This window comes from Lithobates pipiens, unplaced genomic scaffold, assembly GCF_037356315.1.
Source record: "Lithobates pipiens isolate NorthernLeopardFrog02 unplaced genomic scaffold, aLitPip1_a1.2 Scaffold_23, whole genome shotgun sequence".
Lineage (NCBI taxonomy): Eukaryota > Metazoa > Chordata > Amphibia > Anura > Ranidae > Lithobates > Lithobates pipiens.
In genome coordinates this window covers 275759445-275782968 of record NW_027507785.1, presented here as the reverse complement: position 1 = coordinate 275782968, position 23524 = coordinate 275759445, and the positions used below count along the sequence as shown (strand labels likewise).

The following is a 23524-nucleotide window of genomic DNA, read 5'->3' as shown; positions in this document are numbered from 1 at the left end:
GACAAGTTCACAGTTGGCAATCCCTATGCCCTGTGTTGTTGCTCAGAATTAGGCAGAGTATATGTGGTCACCGGCTCAGAAGCTGCCAAGGCTGCGGATAAATCAGATATATAAATTTTCTGAGAAGGTGCGATATCGCACTTGCAGCCTCTGATCAGATTTGGAAAACATCAGGGTCCTTTAGGTTATAAACGCCTGCATGAACGTATTAGAAACTTCAGCTGGGAGGGAAAGCCTACAGTTTTTTTTATTAACAACATTAAATTCACCTGTTAAGACTTTCTGTTTTCCTCAAAGGACAAGAAAAAAAAATAGTTTGAGGCTGGGTTCACACTGCTGCGGTTTATGAGAACGGATGTGATTCGCACCACACTGCAGTGCAAAACACATCCGATCTCTGTGCGATGCGAGTTCAGCCATGCAGATAGTATGGCTGAATTCGCATCGCACACGGCCCAAACTCGCACAGGACCCTTTTTTTGGTTCACAGCAGAATCGGATCGCATGGGTGGTCACACCATGCGATCCGATTCTTGTCCGAGTTTCCAGATCGCACTGCGATATGCGAACTGATCTGGGGGTGTCATTAACGTTTCACTGACACTCCCAGCAGTTCGCATAGGGCAGTGTGAACTGCAGCCGGGAGGCATGCGATGTGGGAACCCGCCGCGGATTAGCGGCGTTCCCGCATCGCTGCAATGTGAACCTAGCCTTAAACAGAAACCTTTGCTCTGTCCACTCAACACAAAGTAACAGCAGAAAACAGTATACTCATGTTTACTTCATTACCCCATTATGTAGAGAGCTGAAGGGAGGAGCAGAGGAGCTGGGCCAGCACAAAGAGTAATTAGACACTCCCAGAATAGAGGAATGGTATGACACGCAAAGAAGAAGGGGACTGTGCTAGAGAATTGACTAGTCAGTTTTTCCTACAAATGCAAAGGCACATTGCAAGTGAATAGAAAATAATTAAAGAAAAAACAAACAATGCAAGCAAGCATTTAAGATACCCGATTTCTAATTGCGCTTATCTGCAATTTTTTAAGTTTGCGTTTGGGTCTTTTTAAGCTACTGCTAGTCTAGTCTTAAGCCAGCTATAGACGGTGCAATTTTCTTTCCTGCGACCACTGGTGAGAGTGTTGTTGGGGAAGCCTTCCCTGCCAGCAGTGGTTTATTTAGGTTTTGTGCTGCCTTAGGCCTGACTAAACTCATGCACCCCCCAATTTAAATATGACCCACCCTTCTTGTCAAGGCCACACCCCTTCATATTTAAGACATGCCCTGTCATCTGTAAACCACATCCGTTTCTTTTGTTTGATGGGCCCAGTGGCTGCGTTTGATGGGCACAGTGGCTGCATTACTAAAGCTGCCTGGGTAAACAAGTTTTAAAATTGGTCCCGACTCCTGGCTCCCCGTTTCAATAAATATCTATTCACTCGCTCTCATCAATTTGTCTACCTGTTGCCGCCGCCGTCATAATCCTCCCTCGCTCCTCCTCCTCCGGTCAGAGAGACCCGTCCTGACTCTCCATCCTGAGCTGAAGAGCATGCAATGATGCCGCACGGAGGTGGGTAGGTGGAGCTTTAGGCTCTGCCTCCACCAGTGCTACGTGTGTGCACCAACGTATGGCCATTGGACAATGATACTGACACTGAGTCATGGTCCGTCTTATGGGGGCGGCAGTCACTCTCCCCCCAGCCAAGTATGCTCCAGTACTGAGTGAGTCCCTATAATGATATATAAAAGGCAAGCCGTGGGAGGCTGTAGCTGAGAGGGAGGCATTCGCGGGAGGTTGTATGTGAGCGGGACATTAGGACGACGGGCCCTGCCTGCCAGGAGAGAACAGTGATTATTGCTAGCGGCTACAACCGCTGCCAATAATCGTATAAAAGATCTGACATACTGGTTGTTCCCAAGTAGATCAATCGATCAACTTGAGTGCAATGAGTACCTGCTCAGAGATGGTTCGAATCTTGGCCAGTCCCTGCTTTACTCAACTGAGCCATTTCAGAGCCATTGTTGACCCCAGCAGCATTGGTATACGCTTTTCAATCAGGCTCACCATTGCTAAAAAATAGAATTTAGATTTCATATTTTTATATTTATATTATAATTAGATTTGATATCGGCAGACATAAAAAATGAACATCAACTTTGTAGATTTGGAATAATCTTTTCAATAAGATTTGTAAACATCATGGAACTGAAGCACTCACCGCCTCTTTGATCTCACAGCTAAACACATGGATGTGAAAGTCATCGGAGTCCAGGTCTCTGGATGTGAATGCGAAGCAGTCACACTCTGATGTCCCATCTCTCCCTCGCACACAGAACAAAACTTTGTAGATTGGGAATGAGGCGATTTCTGAATTTGTGGATTGGTCCATTATTCTGAAAAAAAAAAAAACACACACAACAATTACAATTCCCTAAGCAGTGCCAAGCTTGAATATTGGGTTTCCAATCACACCTCTATTCCTTTATAGTCCATATAAATCACAGATCTTGGATGCATGCCTCAAGCACCGCCATACAGAATACTGGACATGTGTAAACACCACTTAACCCCAGCTTTGACCATGTAAAGGGTCAGTGTATTACATCTAAAGCTGGCCATACACTGGTTCAAATTTCGATCAGTGTATGGACTCCCCTACTCATCAGAAGTCAAACGTTTATTTGACTTCTGTAGGAGGAAAAGGTTGGAAAGTTTTCTATCGATCAGCGGCTGCAGCCAATCAGCTTCGGCCGCTGATCAATGTATACTAACAGCAGTAGAATAGGACATTGCTTTCGGGTTACTAGATCGGAGAACAGATCAAAGCCGATTCCAGCTTCATTCGGGTCTTCGCCCAGTTGGGGGACATGCTGGCTGGTTGCTTGCGCCTCCTGGTGGGACGGGAGAGCCGTGGAAGGTGGTAGGAGGGGGGACATCCCTTCCCACCCCTTATGATAAAAGATAACAGTTATCACTAGAAAGCCAACCGCTGGCTCTAATAAAAAAAAACAAAAAAAAAAACAAAAAAAAAAATGCCTGCAGCATCACCCCAGCATAACCCCTTGGCGTAAAGGGGGTTAAGGCTGGTCATGCACACATAGATTATGAGCTGGACACAAAAAAATAAAATAAAATCTAAAAAGGTTTCCCCCATCCAAGCTATATAGCGCAAATGGACGGATGTCCTGCTGTTCTATTGCATACTGACAGCCACCAGCAGTGGCTGTCAGAAAACCCAGACAGCGGCTGCATCCGATAGAACGTGGGCACTGTTCAGCTGACAATTCTCCACCTGGCACCTTTCATTTTTCAATCGGAGGTCAGGAGCCCCCTTCTGCCCGAGAGCCACCCGCTAAGCAAATTACAGCCGGGTTCCTGATTATTTGAAAAGTATATGACCAGCTTAAGTTGTTTTAATACACTGGATTAACATGACCTGTTGCACAGGAGGAATGATACTGTACACAAGGACAGACTTCAAAAGAACCTACAGATAGAACATAATCATCCAAAAGATCAAACTGTTTCTCCAGTGATTAACTTGTCTTGAGGGCCTTATTTCAGCATCGTTATGGCATATATGTTGAGATAAAATCAATTAGCTATCCAGATAGTCTAGTTTGTGCAGGTTTTCCTTGACAGAAAATGGTAATGCACAATCACTGTACAACACTACTAAACTGGTAGAAGGGACCAATTAATTACATGTGATCAGATTTCCTAAACAGTTCTATTGAGCAGCAATTTGAAAGCACGAAGGCTGGTTTTACTGTTTCGTGGGCATGAACCGTGCTTGATAATGCCCATATGTAGGTGTGAGTGGGCCCATATACTTACCCTTTGCCATTCACACAAAACTGCAGGGCATAGTTGTGAACACGCCTCATAGGATGCATTTAATTTTGCTGCATCAAAACAGACAAGAATGAATTAGGCCTGGGGATTAGGTTAACCGTAACCATTTCAATACTGGGCAATACTGGACAATCCCCCTATGCCCAAGTCAATTTTCAGCTTTCAGCACTGTCACACTTTGAATGACCATTGCGTGGTCATACAACACTGTCCTAAGGAGATATTTTTATCCATTTTTTTTATTTTTTCACACAAATAGAGCTTTCTTTTGGTGGCATTTAATCACAACTGAGTTTTTTTATTTTATGCTAAATACACCAAAAAAACTAAAAGAAAAACGTTTGTATTCTCCAACATTTCTTTGGTGAAAATAACACAAATCAGTGTTTATCATTTAGTGTGTAGGAAAGAGTCCACAAACTATGATATAGATAAAATATCGCTCTCTCTAAAATGATAGATATATCTCTCCATCTATCTATCTATCTACATACACACACACACACACACACACACACACACACACACACACACAGATGTACGGCTGGCCTCCTATCCAATTTCTTGAGGCCCTAAAACACAAGGACAGTACAAATGTCCCCAAATGACCCCTTTTTGGAAAGTAGACAGTCCAAGGTATTTACTAAGAAGCATGGCGAGTTTTTTAAAGTTGTAATTATTTGGAAAATATATAATTTATTTTTACATTCAGTCAGTGCAGTACAGCATTATCATATAACTGCTGTGGGAGTGATCGTGGACATTGACTGGTGGCAGTATGTAAAGAAAAAAAAAAACCCCAAACCAAAAAAAAAGTTTTCCTTTTTTTTTTTTCCTAACACACTGTGACTGAAGCAATACAGTGTACCCGGAAACTACAGCGCTTCACTTTTTCCACATTTTGTTATGTTATAGCCCAATTCCAAAATGGGCTAAATTCATTATTTTCCTCAAAATTCTATAAACAATACCCCATAATGACAATGTGAAAGAGGTTTGTTTGAAATCTTTGCAAATTTACTAAAAAAATTAAATAAAAAAAAAAAAAAACACATGTAATTAAGTATTCACAGCCTTTGCTTAATACTTTGTTGAAGCACCTTTGGCACCAATTTCAGCCTCAAGACTTTTTGGAGTATGATGCTACAAGCTTGGCACACCTATTTTTGGGCAGTTTCTCACATTCTTCTTTGCAGAACCTCTCAAGCTCCATCAGGCTGGATGGGCAGCGTTGGTGCACAGTCATTTTCAGATCTCTCCACAGATGTTCAATCAGGTTTAAGTGTGGGCTCTGGCTGGGCCACTCAAGAACATTCACACTCCTTTTTATTTTGGCTGTGTGCTTAGGGTCATTGTCGTTTGCCCCAGTCTGAGGTCCAGAGTGCTCTGGAGCAGGTTTTCATCAAGGATGTCTCTGTACAGTGCTGCATTCACCTTTACCTCAATCCTGACATGTCCCCCAGTTCCTGCAGCTGCAAAACATCCCCACAGCAAGATGCTGCCACCACCATGCTTCACTATAGGGATGGTACTGGCCAGGTGATGAGTGATGCCTGGTTTGCTCCAGACATGATGCTTGTCATTAAAGCCAAAGAGTTCAATCTTTGTTTCATCAAACCAGATAATTTTGTTTCTCATGGTCTGAGAGTCCTTCAGGATCATTTTGGCAAACTCCAGGTGGGCTGTTATGTGCCTTTTACCGAGGAGTGGCTTCCATCTGGCCACTCTTCTATAAAGGCCCGATAGGTGGATTGCTGCAGAGATGGGTGTTCTTCTGGAAGATTCTCCTCTCTTCACAGAGAAACGCTGGAGCTTTGTCAGAGTGACCATCGGGTTCTTGGTCACCCCCCTAAGGCCCTTCTTCCCCAATCGCTTAGTTTGGCCAAGTGAACTGGTGGTTCCAAACTTCTTCCATTTACAGATGATGGAGGCCAGTGCACGTTGGGACCTTCAATGCTGCCGGATTTTTCTGTACCCTTCCCTATATCTGTGTCTCCATACAATCCTGTCCTGGGGGTCTACAGACAAAATCTTGGACTTCATGGCTTGATATGTGCTCTGACATGGTTAACTGTGGGACCTTATATAGACAGGTGTGTGCCTTTCCAAATCATGTCCAATCAACTGTGTTTACCACAGGAGGACTTCAAACAAGTTGTAGAAACTCAGTGAAAACAGGATGCACCTGAGCTCAATTTTGAGTGTCATTGCAAAGACTGAATAGTTATGCAATTGTGATTTTTTTTTGTCATTTATTTTTAATACATTTACAAAGATTTCAAACAAACTTTGTTCGCATTGTCATTATGGGGTATTGTTTGTAGAATTTTGAGGAAAATAATGTATTTAATCCAATTAAATACATTATTGGAAATGGAGAAAGGCTGCAACATAATTTGTGGAAAAAGTGAAGCGCTGTGAATACTTTTGGATGCACTATACAGTGTTACCATAGTAACGATGTACTACTCTGGGGAAAAGATCAGGATTATTTATTTTATTTTATTTTTTAACACACCTTATGATTGCACATATCAATGAATGTCATTGGTAAAAGCAACCATTTGCACTGAATGAAACAGGTTCTCTCTTTTGTTGCGATTAGCTGTGATTGGTCAAAGCTAATCACATGTTACAGATGGGCTGGGATTAGCCCTTTCTGTACCATGTGATCACTCTGACCAATCACAGTTAGCAACACAATTGTATACAATGGATGGCATGAAATAAACCATCCAATGTTTACAATTGTCATGTGATTAGCTGCAGCGCTCACATGATACTGGCAGCGGGCCGGTGCAGTGATCAGTCATCAGCTGAAAGGCACGTTGTGGGGGGGGATGTCATATGACGTCCTCAAAGAACAGAGAACCCACCTGGCTGCCATTTTACTATAGGTTGGGAGTGAAGGTGTTAAGCAACAAGGAACCCGACTGGTCAATGTAGGTCAACAATTAAGATCTGCTCTAGTTATCAGCTTGAGCTTCTGTTCAGCAGCCCCATAGGATGGAAAGGTTCTCAGTAGGGAATGATGTACTAAGCTCACCTGACAGAACCCTCTGGAACATTGGGTACATAGAGAGTGACATTGACAGCAGACGAACAAGTTGCTCTCATTGAGACCATAGCCCGAACAGCCTCCGTCTCACTGCGTGGAGCCGAAACCTTCATGTGGCCCAAATAGGACAGCTTATGAAACGAGACGCTTTCTTCTTCGGGAGGGTTTGTTGAAGTGTTGCCATTCTGCGCTGGAACCTCTGAAATAACAAAAATCAGCTACGTCAGGTTATGTACACTGATAATTCCCCACTGGCAGAATGAATAAAAAAGGAAAACTAGACCAGACCAAATTATATTTGGAAGTACCAGCGATTTCACTGATGTCACCCTGCTTTCCATATTCTGAGACTCTTAGGCCTCTTGCACAATGCAGATTGAAAAAGCTCAGTACAGCCCATTAACCACTCGCTTACTGGGCACTCAAACCCCCTTCATGCCCAGACCAATTTCCGACTTTCAGCACTGTCACTTTTTGAATGATAATTGCGCTGTCATGCTACAGTTTACCCAAATGAAATTTTTATCATTTTTTTCACACAAATAGAGCTTTCTTTAGGTGGTATTTAACTGCTTCTGGGTTTATTTTTTTTGCTAAATAAAACAAAAAAGGGACCAAAATTTTGAAAAACAAATAACATAAGTGTTTCATAGTTTGTTATAAAATTTTGAAAACAGGTCATTTTTCTCCTTCACTGATCTGCACTGTACTGATATAATGCAGCACTAATGGGCACTTATTATTAGACACTGATGGGCATTGATTGGCAGCACTGGTGGGCATTGATGGGTGGCACTGTGGGCACTTGTGGGTGCTGATAGCTGGGACAGTGGGCACTGGCAGGTGACACTTGTGGGCACAGCCACAGCTTTCTGAGTGAGGGATCGATGTCCCTCTGACAGAATCCAGTGATCGTTTTTTTCCCCCCTGATACGGACAGCGTGAGGGGGAAAAAAAAAATACCGATTACCAAGCTTCTATTTACATCACGTGATCAGCCATCATTGGCTGAAAGCTGATCACGTGGCAAGGGGCCGGGATCGACCCCTTACTTAGATCTGTGATCAGCCGAGTCTCATAGACTTGGTGATCATAGAGCGTCCCTCGTGCGACCCACAGGGATACGCAGCCTGAGCTTGCTCGGGAGGACATCATTGGACGCTCTCCCAGCCCACGCTGCAGCGCCTAGCCTGGGTGGCAAGTAGTTAATTGTAATGTGCATATTCACACAGGTGCGTAAAACAAACGCTGTGCATTCTTATATATATATATATATCACACTTTTTTGGTCAGTAATGTATGCCTCGTGCATGCAACTAATATGCACAAATGCGCACAATGCCCATTTACATATTGAGCAGAAGGAGAATGCGAGAATATGTTTTTGCGAAATTGAGTGAACGCATGAAAATGCACGTAAATACATACAAAAGAAACAGTCTGAAAAGGTAAATGCTCAAAATAGGAGTATCATGCGTAATATTTTTGCATTTCAATCTGTACAAACAGGAAACTAGTCGGTAAAATCCAAAAATGGAAACACAAGCAAATAACGCATTTCTTTCCAAAGGTTTCTTTTACAAAAATTCATCATTAGTGTAATAGTCACGTAGAGTATTAATTGCCTTCCCACCTTAAAGCACAGACACAAAAAATAACCAACCTGATGATATGATGGAAGCCTACTTTGTGATTAAAATTTTATTTTAGAAGGAGGCTTCAGTGGGTTTGACTGGGAACAGCTCTCCTACACAACAAGTAGAGGTTCTCAGTTTATTGGGGTACCTACAAAAGGGACTTGGGCTGCTGCACTATAAGTTTGTCTCGATAAGTAACACACTGTGTAGGTTGTGCTGTATAAAAAGTAGAAGATGAACTTTCCAATGCTGTTAATATATTTAAAACTCAAAAAAAACTTTGTTTCTGGGCAGCACAGTGGCTGTGTGGTTAGCACTTCTGCCTAGTGTCACTAGGGTCATTGGTTAGGATCCAAACCACAGCACTACCTGCCTGGAGTTTGCATGTTCTCCCTGTGCCTGTGTTGGATCCTCCGGGTACTCCGGTTTCCTCCCACACTCTAAAGACATGCTGGTAAACGAACTGGCTCCTGCCTCCTGTCTAAATTGACCATAGTATGTGTACGAATGAAAATGAGTTAGGGACTGATTGTAAGCTCCTTGAGGGCAGGGACTGATGTGAATGTACAATATACATCCTGTATATAAATGTTCTATATTGCTAGCAACACCCTGAGAGACCCTGTGTCAAAGGGACATAATAATAAAGCACTGTGTAAATTGATGGTGCTATAAAAATTGTAATATTTAATATGGAGTGATTAGACTCATGGTGGTGGATGCCTTTTTAATGAAGTCAATGCCAGTCCAAATTGTGTTTTGAAAGCTTACCAGCTCACGAAAAAGCACAATCTTTAAAAAGTTACCTATGCAGGAGTTTCAGCTTCACAGGGCAACAGAAAATGCCAAGCTACCTGGCTCCCTCAACAGCAGTACCGCTGCACTTACACTGGTCTCTCAGACCATCTCACTAGCACTCCTGGCTCTCTGGGCTCACTCAGTGTTGGTTAAAGCAACTTGCTGCATTGGCCCACTTAACCAATTGCTGACCCAGCCTTTTTCTGACATTTGTTGCTTACAATTCAAAATCAGTATTTTTTGCTAGAACATTACTTAGAACCCCCAAAAGTTAGATCTATTTTTTTAGCAGAGACCCTATAAAATAAAATGGCGTTTGTTGCAATATTTTATGCCACACACCTTATTTGCGCATCAGCCTCTTTGGAAAAAATGCACATTAATGAAAAAAAAAAAAAAAAAGAGTAGTTACCCCAATTTTTTTTCTAGAATGTGAAAGATGAGGTTACGCCAAGTAAATAGATACCAAACATGTTATGCTCGAGGAATGGCGACAAACTACGGTACTTAAAAATCTCTATAGGCAACACTTTAAACATAGTTACAGGTAACCTGTTAACAGTTACAGAGGTCTTGCACTAGAATTACAGTATTTCTCTTGTTCCAACTATTACAACTTACATGTGTGGGTTGAATACCATTTACGCAGGAGCGACTTATGTATAGGATGGGGCACTTTGCTTTTTTTTCTTATTTATTTCACTTTTTATTTTTACACTGTCCCTTTATTTTTATTTAATTTTTTAATTTCTATTTTATGCCTATTACAAGGATTGTAAACATGCATTGTAATAGAAATAAGCATGAGAGGTTCTCTTAACCACTTCAATACCAGGCACTTAAACACCTTCCTGCCCAGACCAAATTTTCAGATTTCAGCGCTGTCGCACTTTGAATGACAATTGCGCGGTCATGCTACACTGTTCCCAAACTAAATTTTTTTTAAATAGAGCTCTTTTGGTGGTATTTGATCACCTCTATAGTTTAAAATTTTTTGCTAAACAAATAAACAAAGACCGAAAATTTTGAAAAAAAAAATAGTTTTTATTTTTTTTGTTTCAGTTTTAAAACTTTGTAAATAAGTAAGTTTTCTCCTTCACTGATGAGGTGGCACCAATGAAGTGATACTGATGAGGTTGCATTGATGGGCACTGATGAGGTGGCACCAATGAAGTGATACTGATGAGGTTGCATTGATGGGCACTGATATGTGGCACCAATGAAGTGATACTGATGAGGTTGCATTGATGGGCACTGATATGTGGCACTGATAGGCGACACGGATGGGCACTGATAGGTGGCACAAATTGGCACTGATAGGCGGCATGGATGGGCAAGTATAGGCAGCACGGATGAGCGTGGATGGGTACTGATAGGCGGCACGGATGGGCACCCATTAGTACAATACAATGCTGCCTATCAGTGCCAAACAATAATGCATGCCTATCAGTGATGCCCATTGTGGGCACTGATTGGCATCCATTGTGGGCACTAACTGGCATCCATTGTGGTCTAGGGTGGCATATCTGCTGCTGGGCATCCCTTGTGGTCTGGTGGCGTCCCTGGTGGTCCAGTGTGGGCATCCTCGGGGGGGCTGCGCTGATAATCAGCACAGACCCCCCCCCCTGTCAGAGGAGCAGCCGAGTGGCTCTGTCAGACGCGAGTGAGGAAAAGCCGATCAATGGCTCTTCCTATATACACTCTGATCAGCCGCGATTGGACACGGATGATCACATGGTAAAGAGTCTCCGTCAGATCGTAGTTGCGGGGTGTCAGACTGACACCCCGCAACAATGATCGCCGCGATGTGCACCCCTGGGGAGCGCAGCAGCTCATTATCCTGAGGACGTCATAGGTCGCCCAGTCAGGATTTTGAAACCACTTTGCCACCGTCATTTTGTTATATGGCAGGCGGCAAGTGGTTAAAAGACCCCAGATCTCTAAATTTACCTTCAAAAGCAAAAGAGAAAAAAAAAAAAAGTTGACACTGACTTTAAGGGGGAAAAAATCCTTTGGTTGTGCCCAAGAACCGAAAGTGACATCAGAGGTCGCTCCAGTCCTCCAAGGGCATAGAGCCAAGTGGGGGCCATTTTGCCCTCACTCAACTGCCTGCCCAGCATCGGATCGTTTCGGAGCTTAACAGATCGCACCGGTAAACTCTAAAACAACTGAGAAGCCATGGGATAGGGGCACCTCTCCCGCCGCTTATAAGCGTGATCTTGCGGCAAATCGGCCGCTAGGATCACTTTTAAACCGGAAAGGCGGCCGCCCAATGAAAAAAAAAAAAAACACACAGATGTTATGGCATCTAGCTGTAGCCATATCGCCAGTATTTAAAGTCATGATGTACATTTACAGTTAAGCCACTTAGTATTGTTGTTATGAAAAATGCTGTGCCCCAGTCTATGTGTTTTGTAAAAAATTCATTGCTAAATACCTTTTTTTTTTTGCGCTCACTTGACCAACTGCCTCTCTCGATCTGACAGTAAAAGCAGGCGGGGCTGAGAAACCCTCACTGTTTAGCCAGGAGGAGGAGAGGGGCAGCCAGTCACGTCAGCACCGCAAAAAAAAAAAAAAAAAAGATTTTTTTACATGACACATACACGGGGCACAGCATTTACTATAACATTGGGGATTTTAGCAACAACTCTACAGGGGTAGGCAAATGGGAGCTGCGGATGAGGGAGGCACGTAAACTGACCACGGAGTCAGAGCTCAGCAACCATGATAAAATGTTGTCAGTTTACAGGGGGGGACAACAAGGCAGGATCATCCAGGTATTTCAGGTGATGCAAAAGGGCCAAATTACACAGCACAAGCACTGTACTGTGTAACATGTTTTTTTTTTAGGATAACAAATGCTTTATAAGGAAGCAAAGTAAGGAGGAGTAAATGGAGGTAGGAGGAAGCACCTTTGAAGCTTGCTTAATAACAATACAGATACATTGAGGATGCAATATAATCGTATATGATGAATTACTTTAGTATACTTGTTTTTAATTAATCCCCATGGGCAGTAGAAGATCACAGCTCTACCATACACTGCAGAGAAGGACCAGTGCTGCCAGTGTGGTCACACAGCGATCAGACAACCTCCTGAACATGAGCTTTGCTGGTTGGAAAGATGTAGATCTGACACAGCAAGGGAAGGGACCACTGCTTACATACAGAGACCATGGCCGTTTCTGCAGCGTATGTCAGAGCTGAGGTAGTTCAACGCCGCCGGGGATCAATTAAAAAAAAAAAAAAAAAAAAACAACTATTAAGACATTTACAATATAACTTTTTACTGTAACCTAACACAGGGGTTGACAAATTTGCTTTAAATTTAGGAGCCAGTTAAAAAAGTTAGGAGCAAGTTTTTATTTTTTTTTTTTTTTTTTAGAGTGGTATGGATTGTCAGCTCCCGGGGTAAGGCCAGTCATTTTCATCCCCTATCCCTAACTCACAACGGAGCACCCAGTCAATAACGCCAATGTAACGCTGTTACATCAGGGTTACGGGCTGACCAAAAAGAGTAAGGCTGGCAACAGATGGAACTGGTTGGCTTAGGCAGGTGGCACTGGGTGCCACTGGTAGGCACGTGGAACTGCCAGATGGCACTGGCAGGTGACACTGGTTTAGAACTGGCAGGTGGCACTGGTTGGCACTGGCACGTGGCACTGATTGGCAGGTGGCCCTGGTTGGCGGTGGCACTAGTTGTCACTGGCAGAGGGCACTGATTGGCGGTGGCACTGGTTGGTGTTGGCAGGTGGCACTGGTTGGCGGTGGCACTAGTTGGCACTGATTGGCGGTGGCACTAGCAGGTGGCACTGGTAGGTGGTGGCACTGGCAGGTTGCACTGATTGGTAGTGGCACTGATTGGCGGAGGCAGGTGGCACTGATTGGCGGAGGCAGGTGGCACTGGCAGGTGGCACTGACAGTGGCACTGGCAGGTGCCACTGATTGGCACTAGTTGGTGGCACTGATTGGTAGTAGCAGGTGGCACTGGTAGGTGGCACTGGTTGGTGGTGGCAGGTGGCACTGGTTGGCACTGATTGTCGCTGGCAGGTTTCACACTGAGCACTGAAAAGTAACAGAGGAGCTGTCAGAATTGAGCTTAATGTCAGAATGGGCGCGACCCAGCTGGGGTGTGAAACTGACAAGTAACAGAGAGGTGGATCTGTCAGATTTGAGCTTGATGTCGGGGTGGGCGGGACTCAGCAGCTATCAAACACCAGCCAACGATTGGGCTGCTTAAGAAAAGGGGCGGAGCCACATACACGTAGCAGCCCACCCAGATCCCATTGGCTGGTGTTTGATAGCTGCTGGGTCCCGCCCACCCCGGCCAGGTCCCGGCCACTCCGGCCGGGTCCCGCCCACCCCGACATCAAGCTGAAATCTGACAGATCCTCCTCTCTCAGTTGCTTGTCAGTTTCACCTACTTAGCGCGGCGCCACTGAGTGTGGAGGAAGGAGGAGGACGGCAGTCAGCGTTAATGTGCTGTATGTCTGGGGCATCAATAGTGAGTGGGCTGGTGGCACCTTAGGCGCCAGGTTGCGATTTCTGGTCGCATTGGCGCCCTGGCGCCTGTCGAGCCCTGACCTAACATATATAAGTGCACACTATTTCCTGTGTTGTATATGAAAATTAGGACTGACCTGTATTGTTGGGATCCAAGACTAATGTAAGGGGGGGATTTCTGGCACTGAAGGTTGAGGACGCTGCACTCATCTCCACAGCGCTGTCACCGGTGGGTAAGTGGATATTCTGTTTCTTTTCTGAATCTCTGAGAATTTCTTCCATTGCTTTTTCCAGCTGTTCATCTCCATTTGACATTATCTAAAAAAACAAACAAACAGCATGATTACCAAAGTCCATGACCTCAATCTAAAGTGTACAGCTTAACTAAAACACAAACCTTTATCCAGCAAGACAGTAAGCTACACCAGAACTGCAGCAACGCACAGCAGCCAATATGAGAAGTTAGACTTCCAGGTGTAGACGGTTGCAGGAGGTTGGGAAGCTAGCCAATGTTGTGCTAAGGTTATCCTCGCTAAGTAGAGGTCTCTAGAGACTTGTTCTACATGGTCATAATTCAGGAGTTCAACTAATCTAAGAACATCCATCTTTGGATTAAGAGATCAAATGCATTGTTGAGAATATTAAAGCGGTTGTAAACCTCAGACATGAAATATTAACAAAAGCATATCCCGCTATATACTGCATACTTGTCTCAATTGAGAGCATTAGGTGTAATTTCTGTCTACTGCTTCGTTCCTCTGCTATCAGCACGAGTCACTTCAAAACAGGTTTTCCTGACACCAAGAGAAAAAAAAGGTGACAGGGCAGGGACCTCCATCTGATTGACAAACTCAGCTCTGTTCCTGTGAGCTGCGTGGAGGGGGTGTGTCTCTTCCCTCAAATCAGCTCTCAAAGCTCTCCTCACTGAGCTCTGCAGAGTGTAATTCCTGCTCTCTGCCCCCTTTTATCTGACAGCTCAGAAAAGCTTTATACATTCTGGACTTTGAATGGATGCAGAGAAGAGAAGAGGAGACTGCAGAAAAACAATTACAACTTATTACGAGGATTTGTTTCAACTCAGTTTATCCCCTGTGGATAGTCACTTCACTGGGTAAATGTGAGCGTTTACAATCACTTGAAAAATTCTATATCTTGTCAGCAGTGAACCAGTTATGGCCATGTCTACAAACATCAGGAGAAGATCCCCTTTCCCGAGGTACACCTAGGCCATAAAGGGGAGTCCTTACGAGACTTAAGGCTCATACACACTAAGAAAATCGGGTGAACATTTTTGTCCAAAGAATTTTTCGTATAGTGTGTACACAACTTTCAACAGCCGTTTTCGAATTTCCATACTAATTTTCTTTCATCGGTTCTGATTTGTGTGAAAAACTGGACGAATGTTCACCTGATTTTCTTATAGTGTGTATACCATACCCCACTTAACCTCTTGCTGACCAACCGCCGTCATTATACGGCGGCAGGTCGGCTCTCCTGCACAAACCACCATAGGTGTACGTCGTTCTGTGCAGGGAGGCTATCGGGCACTTGCCCGCAGGTCCCGTGGACTTGATGTCGGCCAGCAACACGCAATCGCGATGTACAGAAGCAGAACGGAAACAAGGGAATTCCCCGTTCTGCCTAGTGACATATCAGAGATATTCTGTTCCCAGTTATTGTGAACAGTGATCTGTCATGTCCTAAGTAGCCCCCCCCCCCCCCACAGTTAAAACACACCCAGGGAACACAGTTAAACCCTTCCCTGCCAGTGACATTTATACAGTAATCGGTGGCTATTTTTAGCTCTGAAAGCTGTATAAATGTCACTGGTCCCAAAAAAAAGTGTCAAAAGTGTCTGATCTGTCCGCCGCAATGTTGCAGTCACACCCCAAAAAAATAAATAAAAAGATTGCCGTCATTACCAGTTAAACAAATAGGATTTTTAAGACAGCTTACCTGTAAAATCCTTTTCTTTGATGGACATCAGGGGACACAGAGCCATAGTAATAACTATGTGGGTTATATAGGCGTATCAGGTGCTGGACACTGGCAAGCCCCTTAAGACGTGAACTTCCCCCATATACCCCCCCCCCCCCCATTACTGGCAGTCCTCAGTTTTGTAGCCAAGCAATCAAAGTGTATAAGAAGAAAAAGGGAGGGACCTCTGTGTCCTCTGATGTACATCAAAGAAAAGGATTTTACAGGTAAGCGGTTTTAAAAATCCCATTTTCTTTTCTTATATCAGGGGACACAGAGCCATAGTAATAACTATGTGGGATGTCCCATAGCCATGGCAACTGTGGTGGGGGGGGAAAGAATCAGAGAAAAAGGAGGCCAGAGGACTCATACTGCAGCGTGTGCTGTGCCCAAGGGCAATATCCTCATGACCTTTAATATTGATTTGATAAAATCGGATAAACGTCTGCACTGAAGACCAAGTTGCGGTCTTACAGATCTGAGCCATAGAGGCCTGATGATGCACCACCCAAGAGGCACTAATCGTCCTGGATGAGTGTTCTCTTAATATGAGAAGGAAGAATTTTCTTCTTTAAGCTGAAGCTTGAACAATCACTTGACAAACCCATTTGGAAAATAGTGGATCTTGACGCTGCCTGTCCATATCTTGGACCCTCTGGCAGTACAAACAAAACCTGTGTTTTGCGAACCTGAGCGGTCGCCTTTAAATAGATTCTGATCGCTCAACTACATCAAGAGAATGTAGTGCTTTCTCTTCCCCAGATTAAGGCTTCTGGGGCTAAAGAAGGAAGAATAATATATCTTGGTTTAAATGAAAACCTGTTACCACTATTGGTAATAACCTCATCCATATGCATGATGAAATATGGCTCTTACAAGACAGAGACGTTAGTTCCGATACTCTTCTAGTAAAAGAAATGGCAAGAAAAAAAAGATTATCTTTCTTGTCAACTAACCAAGAGAATTTCTCGTAAGGTTCAAATGGCTAATTCAGCCGAAAAGACCAATTTTAAATCCTAAGGATTTAGAGGTGCCTTGATAAGGGAATAAACAGTGTTACCCCCTGAATAAGCTATACACCAAGAGTGGGAAGCAAGAGGCCATAGGAAAAGACATTGACACTGCCTGGATCTGGCTCTTGATAAAAGTCAAGGCCAGCTTCATTTCAGATCCAATATGCAGGAATCCTGCCTATTGACATCATTCCTGGGGTGCCAACCCCTGGATCCATACCAAGAAACCTATGCCTTCCAGATTCTATAGTAAGTGATTCTGGAAGCCGGCTTCCTGGCATTAGTCAAAGTAGACACTGCTGAAGAAGATCACCCACGATCATTTATAGAATGGGATTCAATAGTCAAACCTGTTAAACTCCTTGTCCGTAAAGTAGGATGAAATACTGGATCTTGTGCAAGAAGGTCTGGCTATAATGGCAGATTCCAAAGGACTTCTCCTGCCCTCTTCATGATCTCGATAAATTACCATCTTCTGGGACCAGGCTGGGGCCACCAGAATCAACCTTCTGTTCCTCCTTAACCCTGCGGAGGAGGAGCGGAAGTAGCAGAGCTGGAGGAAATGCATTGATCAGATCAGATCAGATCAGTGAAAACTGATCCCCTAAGAAGACTAATGCGTCTGTTCCGCCTGCTAGCAGACTCCTTGTTTGACAAAGTTGTCAACCTTATTAATGAATCTGGATGCGAATAGGTCCATGTCTGGTGTACCCCATCGGACATATTTCTAGGAAGATGTCGGGGTGAAGAGTTAATTCTCCCAGAAAGAATTGTTGGTGTCTCAAGTAGTACGCCCGTCTCAAAAATTTGCTCCACCAAAATAGTGGAGCAGACGTTAAAGGGTTAATGGACTGAGCTACTCCAATTGCAGCCAGAACTGCAAAAGACCTTTGTCTTTAAATGGAAAATCCAACCTTAACTTGCTGGATCCTTTAACATCAGTGCATTATCCACTGGACATGTGAGACTCTGCTCACTGAGGTGATTTCAGCATTAATAGCTGGAAACCTCCATTTCTTTCATAGAAATGTTCCCATTCAGAATACATAGCTATGCATGAATAGGAAAAACATCCCCAGGTGGGGAAGATTCAAATGGACCCTATTAGAGGTAGATACCTCAAGAGCCTGTGCCTGTGGTTAAGTAAGGGAGTAGACAAACACCTGACTTGAGCGGCTACTCCCTCCCTGTTAGGATCCTCTAAAGAGGAAAAAGAAGTATCTTCCAATATTTGGGAAGATCTACCTGATCCGCAGCCTCCTGCACCTCAACAAAAGGGTCCAGAGGACTAGATGGGAATCTGCTATGTTTAGTCCTACTATGGAGAAACATCATAGAAATAATCTTTTAAAAATGGTAGAAGAAAAAAAACCTGTTTGTCTGAAATACACAGGGACAGAAGTGTTCTACCCTTGACGGCTCATCCGACTGGCCGTATTTTTCTTTTTACCTCTCAGATGAGGAAGACATTCTTTTGGAAGGGTTTTTAGTTTGTTGTATACCATTAACCCCTTAGAACCCTTAGAGGAGTTCCTGGTCCCTTTGTCACTCATAGCTTACAGTACAAAGCAGAGGCAGTACCAGCAAAAGAATGTTACACTTGCTAGGCTATAGTACAGTACAATAACTGCTATTAACCCTTTCATGACTAAGCCTGTTTTTGGAATTTGGTATTTACAAGTTAAAATCCATATTTTCTACTAGAAAATTACTTGGAACCCCCAAACATTATATATATTTTTTTAACAGAGACTCTAGAGAATAAAACGGCGATTGTTGCAATATTTTATGTCACACGGTATTTGCGCAGCGGTGTTTTAAATGCAACTTTTTGGGAAAATGTACACTTTCATTAATTAAAAAAAAACAAAACAGTAAAATTATCGCATTTTTTTTGCATAATCTGAAAGATAATGTTACGCCGAGTAAATAGATACCAAACATGTCACACTTTATAATTGCACGCACTTGTGGATTGACGACAAAGTACGGTACCTAAAAATCTCAATAGGCGACGCTTTAAACATTTTTTACGGTTACCAGGTTAGCGTTACAGAGGAGGTCTAGTGCTAGAATTATTGCTCTCGCTATGACGATCGCGGCGATACCTCACATGTGTGATTTGAACACCGTTTACATACGCGGGCGCGACTTCCGTATGCGTTTTCTTTGCTTTGCGAGCTCGCGGGGACGGCGGGCGCTTTAAAAAATTTTTTTTTATTTTTTTATTTATTTTATTTATTTAAAAATTACTAAATTGTTTAAAAAAAAAAAAAAAAAAAATTTGATCACTTTTATTGCTGTCACAAGGAATGTAAACATCCCTTGTGACAGTAATAGGTGGTGACAGGTACTCTTTATGGAGGGATCGGGGGTCTAAAAGACCCCCCACCCCTCCTTTACACTTCAGTGTATTCAGATCGCCGAAAACGGCGATTCTGAATACCGGATATTTTTTTAAAACCGGCGCCATTGGCAGCCGAGTAAACGGGAAGTGACGTCATGACGTCGCTTCCGTGTTTACTATGAGGAGACTGGAACGAAGCCGATTACGGCTTCGTTCCAGTTCCTCCCCAGCGGCCGGAGCCATCGGACACGCAATCGGTGCTCCCGATCGAGCGGGAGCACCGGTAACAGCGGCGGGAGGCGGCGGGAGGGGGGGACGTCCCCTCCCGCTCCTCCGGCATAACAGCCGAGCGGCTTTTAGCCGCATCGGTTGTTATGGCTGGATAGCCAATCGCCCGCTGTAAAAGACGGTACCGGGATGATGCCTGCAGGTGCGGGCATCATCCCGGTATACCCCCCGGAAGCCGAGTACGCAGATCTGCGTACGCTCGGCGGGAAGGGGTTAATCCTAGCTATACAGTACAATGTTGTCAACAAAAGGGGATGCCTATGTCATCAAATCTGACCAGCAACCACTCTGCTCTGCCCCTCCACCGCCAGACTGCAGCTTTTGCTGTATTAACTTAAATTACTTCCTCCACGTGTGGCCAGTGCCTGATGCCACGCCCCTGCGTGAAAACGGCCCCCCCTTCCTCTTTCAACAGGGAAGTGTGTAAGCGCCAGCATCACGGCGGGGGGGGGGGGTAAATCCTCTGCCTGGAGAGAGGCCGTAACTTGCCCAAAAAACTTTTTTTTCTTTTTTTTTTCTTTTTTTTAAGAAAAAGAGGCAGCTGGCTGGCAAGGGATCCAAAACCGCCAATCTGGAAGCCAAGGAAGTGATCAGAACCCCGCTTCATACCTGAGGGTCTGAGCTGGCTTGAACGGAGAGGAGAGTGCTCAATACAGCCTCCAGTGGTAACACATAGACATGACATAACACAATACATAGAAGGAGAGATTCCAGAGAAAATCTCCACTACCTTATCTCGCAGCAGGGTTTATCAGAGAAAAAAGGACCAATCTTCGCCCTTCATGGTAGGCTCCGAGACCTTGAAAGGAAACCTTCAGGAACAGGAGTACACTCAGGTAATCCCGCAATCCTGGACCTGCGAGAAGACCCTGCCAGTAAACTTATTGGCCTTACTACCAAAAAGTACTGGATCCCAGGGCCCAGCTTTAAAAGCATTCGCAAGCAAAATCTTGTGTCTTCGGATGACGAGGCCTGGGTACCATTCATTTAGTCCATTACGGAGACATCAGAAGGGATCCGGTTAGGATGGCTGGCTCTCATCAAAGGATTACTGCCCGTGGAGCTCAGTAAAACACATTCTTACACGTGCCCAACACCTAAGACACTGGCAAAAAAAAAACTGAGGAAGGGAGGGGTTATATGGGGGAAGTTCACGCCTTAACCACTTACAGACCGGACCATTTTCGGCACTAAGTCGCTTTAACTGACAATTGCGCGGTCATGCCACGTGGCTCCCAAACAAAATTGACGTCCTTTTTCCCACAAATAGAGCTTTCTTTTGGTGGTATTTGATCACCTCTGCGGTTTTTATTTTTTGCGCTATAAACAAAAATAGAGCGACAATTTTGAAAAAAACGCATTATTTTTTACTTTTTGTTATAATAAATATCCCCCAAAAATATATAAAAAAAAAAAATTTCCCCTCAGTTTAGGCCGATACGTATTCTTCTACATATTCTTGGTAAAAAAAAAAAAAAATAAAAAAAAAATCGCAATAAGCGATTATTGATTGGTTTGCGCAAAAGTTACAGCGTTTACAAAATAGGGATAGTTTTATAGCATTTTTATTAATCATTTTTTATTATTATTATTTTTTTAAAGTAATGGCGGCGATCAGCGATTTTTATTGTGACTGCAACATTGTGGCGGACACATCGGACATTTATGACACATTTTTGGGACCATTGTAATTTATACAATAATCACTGCTATATAAATGCAGTGATTCCTGTGTAAATGACACTGGCAGTGAAGGGGTTAACCAGTGGGTGGCAGTGTAGGGGTTAAGTGTTCCTAGGGGTGTGTTACTAACTGTGGGGGGGGTTGGGCTTTCATTTAGTGAACACTTATCTCTGCTCCAATCATATGGAGCAGAGATCCACGTCACTAGTTGCTAGGCAGAATGGAGAAATGCGGTTTACACGGCATTTCCTCCATTCAGCCGTCCCGTGAGACGATCGCGGGTATGCCCGCAGCGATAGAGTCCGCGGGACCCGCGACCGGACTCACAGGGGTCCCGACCGGCATTGAAGATTGGACGTACCTGTACGCCAATATGCCTGCCCGTGCCATTCTGCCGACGTACATCGGCGTGCGCTGGTCGGGAACCGGTTAAGGGGCATGCCAGTGTCCAGCACCTGATACACCAATATAACCCACATAGTTATTATTATGGCTCTGTGTCCCATGATGTAAGAAAAGAAAAAAAAATTGGAATAAAAAATGGCATAAACCTATTCCTATTTTGTAGATGCCATTACTCTTGCGCAAACTAATCAATATAAGTTTATAGAAATTTTTATTTACCAAGAATATGTATTAGAATAGATATCGACCTGAACTGTTGAAGACATTTTTTTTGGGGGGGGGGGGGGGGTTATTATAGCAAAAAGTAAAAAAAAAAGGACGCACTTTTTTGTTTATAGCGCAAAAAATAAAAACCACAGAGGTGATCAAATACCACCAAAATGAGCTATTTGTGGGGAGGTAAAAAACAAATATTGTTTAGGTAGTGTCCCATGACCGTGCAATTGTCAGTTAACCACTTCTCGCCAGGAGGACGTCCTGTGACGGTCTCGACTTTCCGGGGTTATATCTGAATGATGCCTGAGGTTACAGGCATCATTCAGATATCAGCATTTTAAGCCGGCGATTCCCTGCACCATAAGAATGATCATAGCGGATGTTCCGCCACTTGATCGTTCTTACGGGCAGCGGGAGGGGACATCCCCCCCCTCCCGACGCCCTCCGGTGCTTCTACCGACTCACCGCTTCCATCGGTGAGTCGGACACAGGATGCACCAGCCCCCGGATAATGATCATAGAGATTTCCGGCAGACCAGATGGTCGGCGGAGTCTCTATGATCATTCGGAGGCCGGGCGCGATGTTATGACGTCATGCTCGGCCTCTGCATTCAAATAACGGCGCCAGCTTGGCTGGGAAGCCATGATCATTTATTTATTTATTTATTTTTTTTGGTTTTAGGCTTCCCAGCCTAGGAGGTGAGATGTGGGATCTTATTGACCCCATATCTCACTGTAAATAGGTCCGATCATGCCATATTCCTATTACAAGGGATGTTTACATTCCTTGTAATAGGAATAAAAGTAATCAAATTTTTATTTTATTTTTAAAGTGTCAAACTAAAAAAATAAAAGTAAAACGAACAATAAAAAAAAAAAAAAAAATTTAAAGCACCCCCGTCCCCGTGAACTCGTATGCAGAAGCGAATGCATACGCAAGTCCCGCCCACGTATGAAAATGGTGTGCAAACCACACATGTAAGGTATCACCGCGAACGTTAGAGCGAGAGCAATAATTCTAGCCCTAAACCCCCTCTGTAACACAAAACATGTAACCAGTAAAAAAATGTAAAGCGTCGCCTATGAGGATTTTTAACCACCTTAATACCGGGCACTTAAACACCTTCCTGCCCAGACCAATTTTGAGCTTTCATCGCTGTCGCACTTTTTTTTTTTTTTTTTTTTTTTTTTTAATTAATGTTTATTAAAGAAGAGAAGCGTGTACAAAGCATAACGATCAATACATAAACCAACATCAAGGGCAGCAACAGTATATCGTCAGTTACCATGGCATAGACAAATACACCCACCTCTTCTATTATAAAAGAGGGAATATAGTGGACAGAAATAGAGGGGGAGTAAAGGAAAGGGAAAATAAACAGAAAGAGAGAGAAAAAGAGAAAGAAGGGGGGGGGGGAGGGGGGGATGGGGGGGGCAGACCACCCTCAGACAATCAATTGCAAAATTACAGTAGATATAGTAAGAACAAGAATTATGATCACATCACACTGGTTGAGACATTATGGCTGCATAACTAGAGGAATATTTAAAGGCAACCCAACAGGCCCAGATCTTCGTTGCCAACTCAGATTTACCCCGGAGGGAGAGGGTCATGTCCTCCATGTAATATGTGGTATCCACGTTAAGTAACCAACGCCGGAGCGTGGGGATCGTCTTCATCTTCCAAAACTGAGGGATGAGGGTTTTGGCAGCGTTTAAGAGGTGTGGCGTAATCGACCTCTTATA

The 23524-nt window shown here is 43.8% G+C and overlaps 1 protein-coding gene across 2 annotated transcripts in view; it reads right to left on the bottom strand.

The window, feature by feature from the left end:
• Positions 1-23524, bottom strand: part of RABGAP1L (RAB GTPase activating protein 1 like) — a 613081-nt gene that overhangs the window by 505797 nt on the left and 83760 nt on the right. For both annotated transcript variants that reach the window (XM_077453243.1, XM_077453242.1), the window contains exons 3-5: positions 13987-14167; positions 6900-7110; positions 2217-2391 (exon numbers count right to left, since the gene is read on the bottom strand). In XM_077453243.1, coding sequence (XP_077309369.1) covers positions 2217-2391; positions 6900-7110; positions 13987-14167 — 567 coding nt within the window. The remainder of the gene's footprint in view (positions 1-2216; positions 2392-6899; positions 7111-13986; positions 14168-23524) is intronic.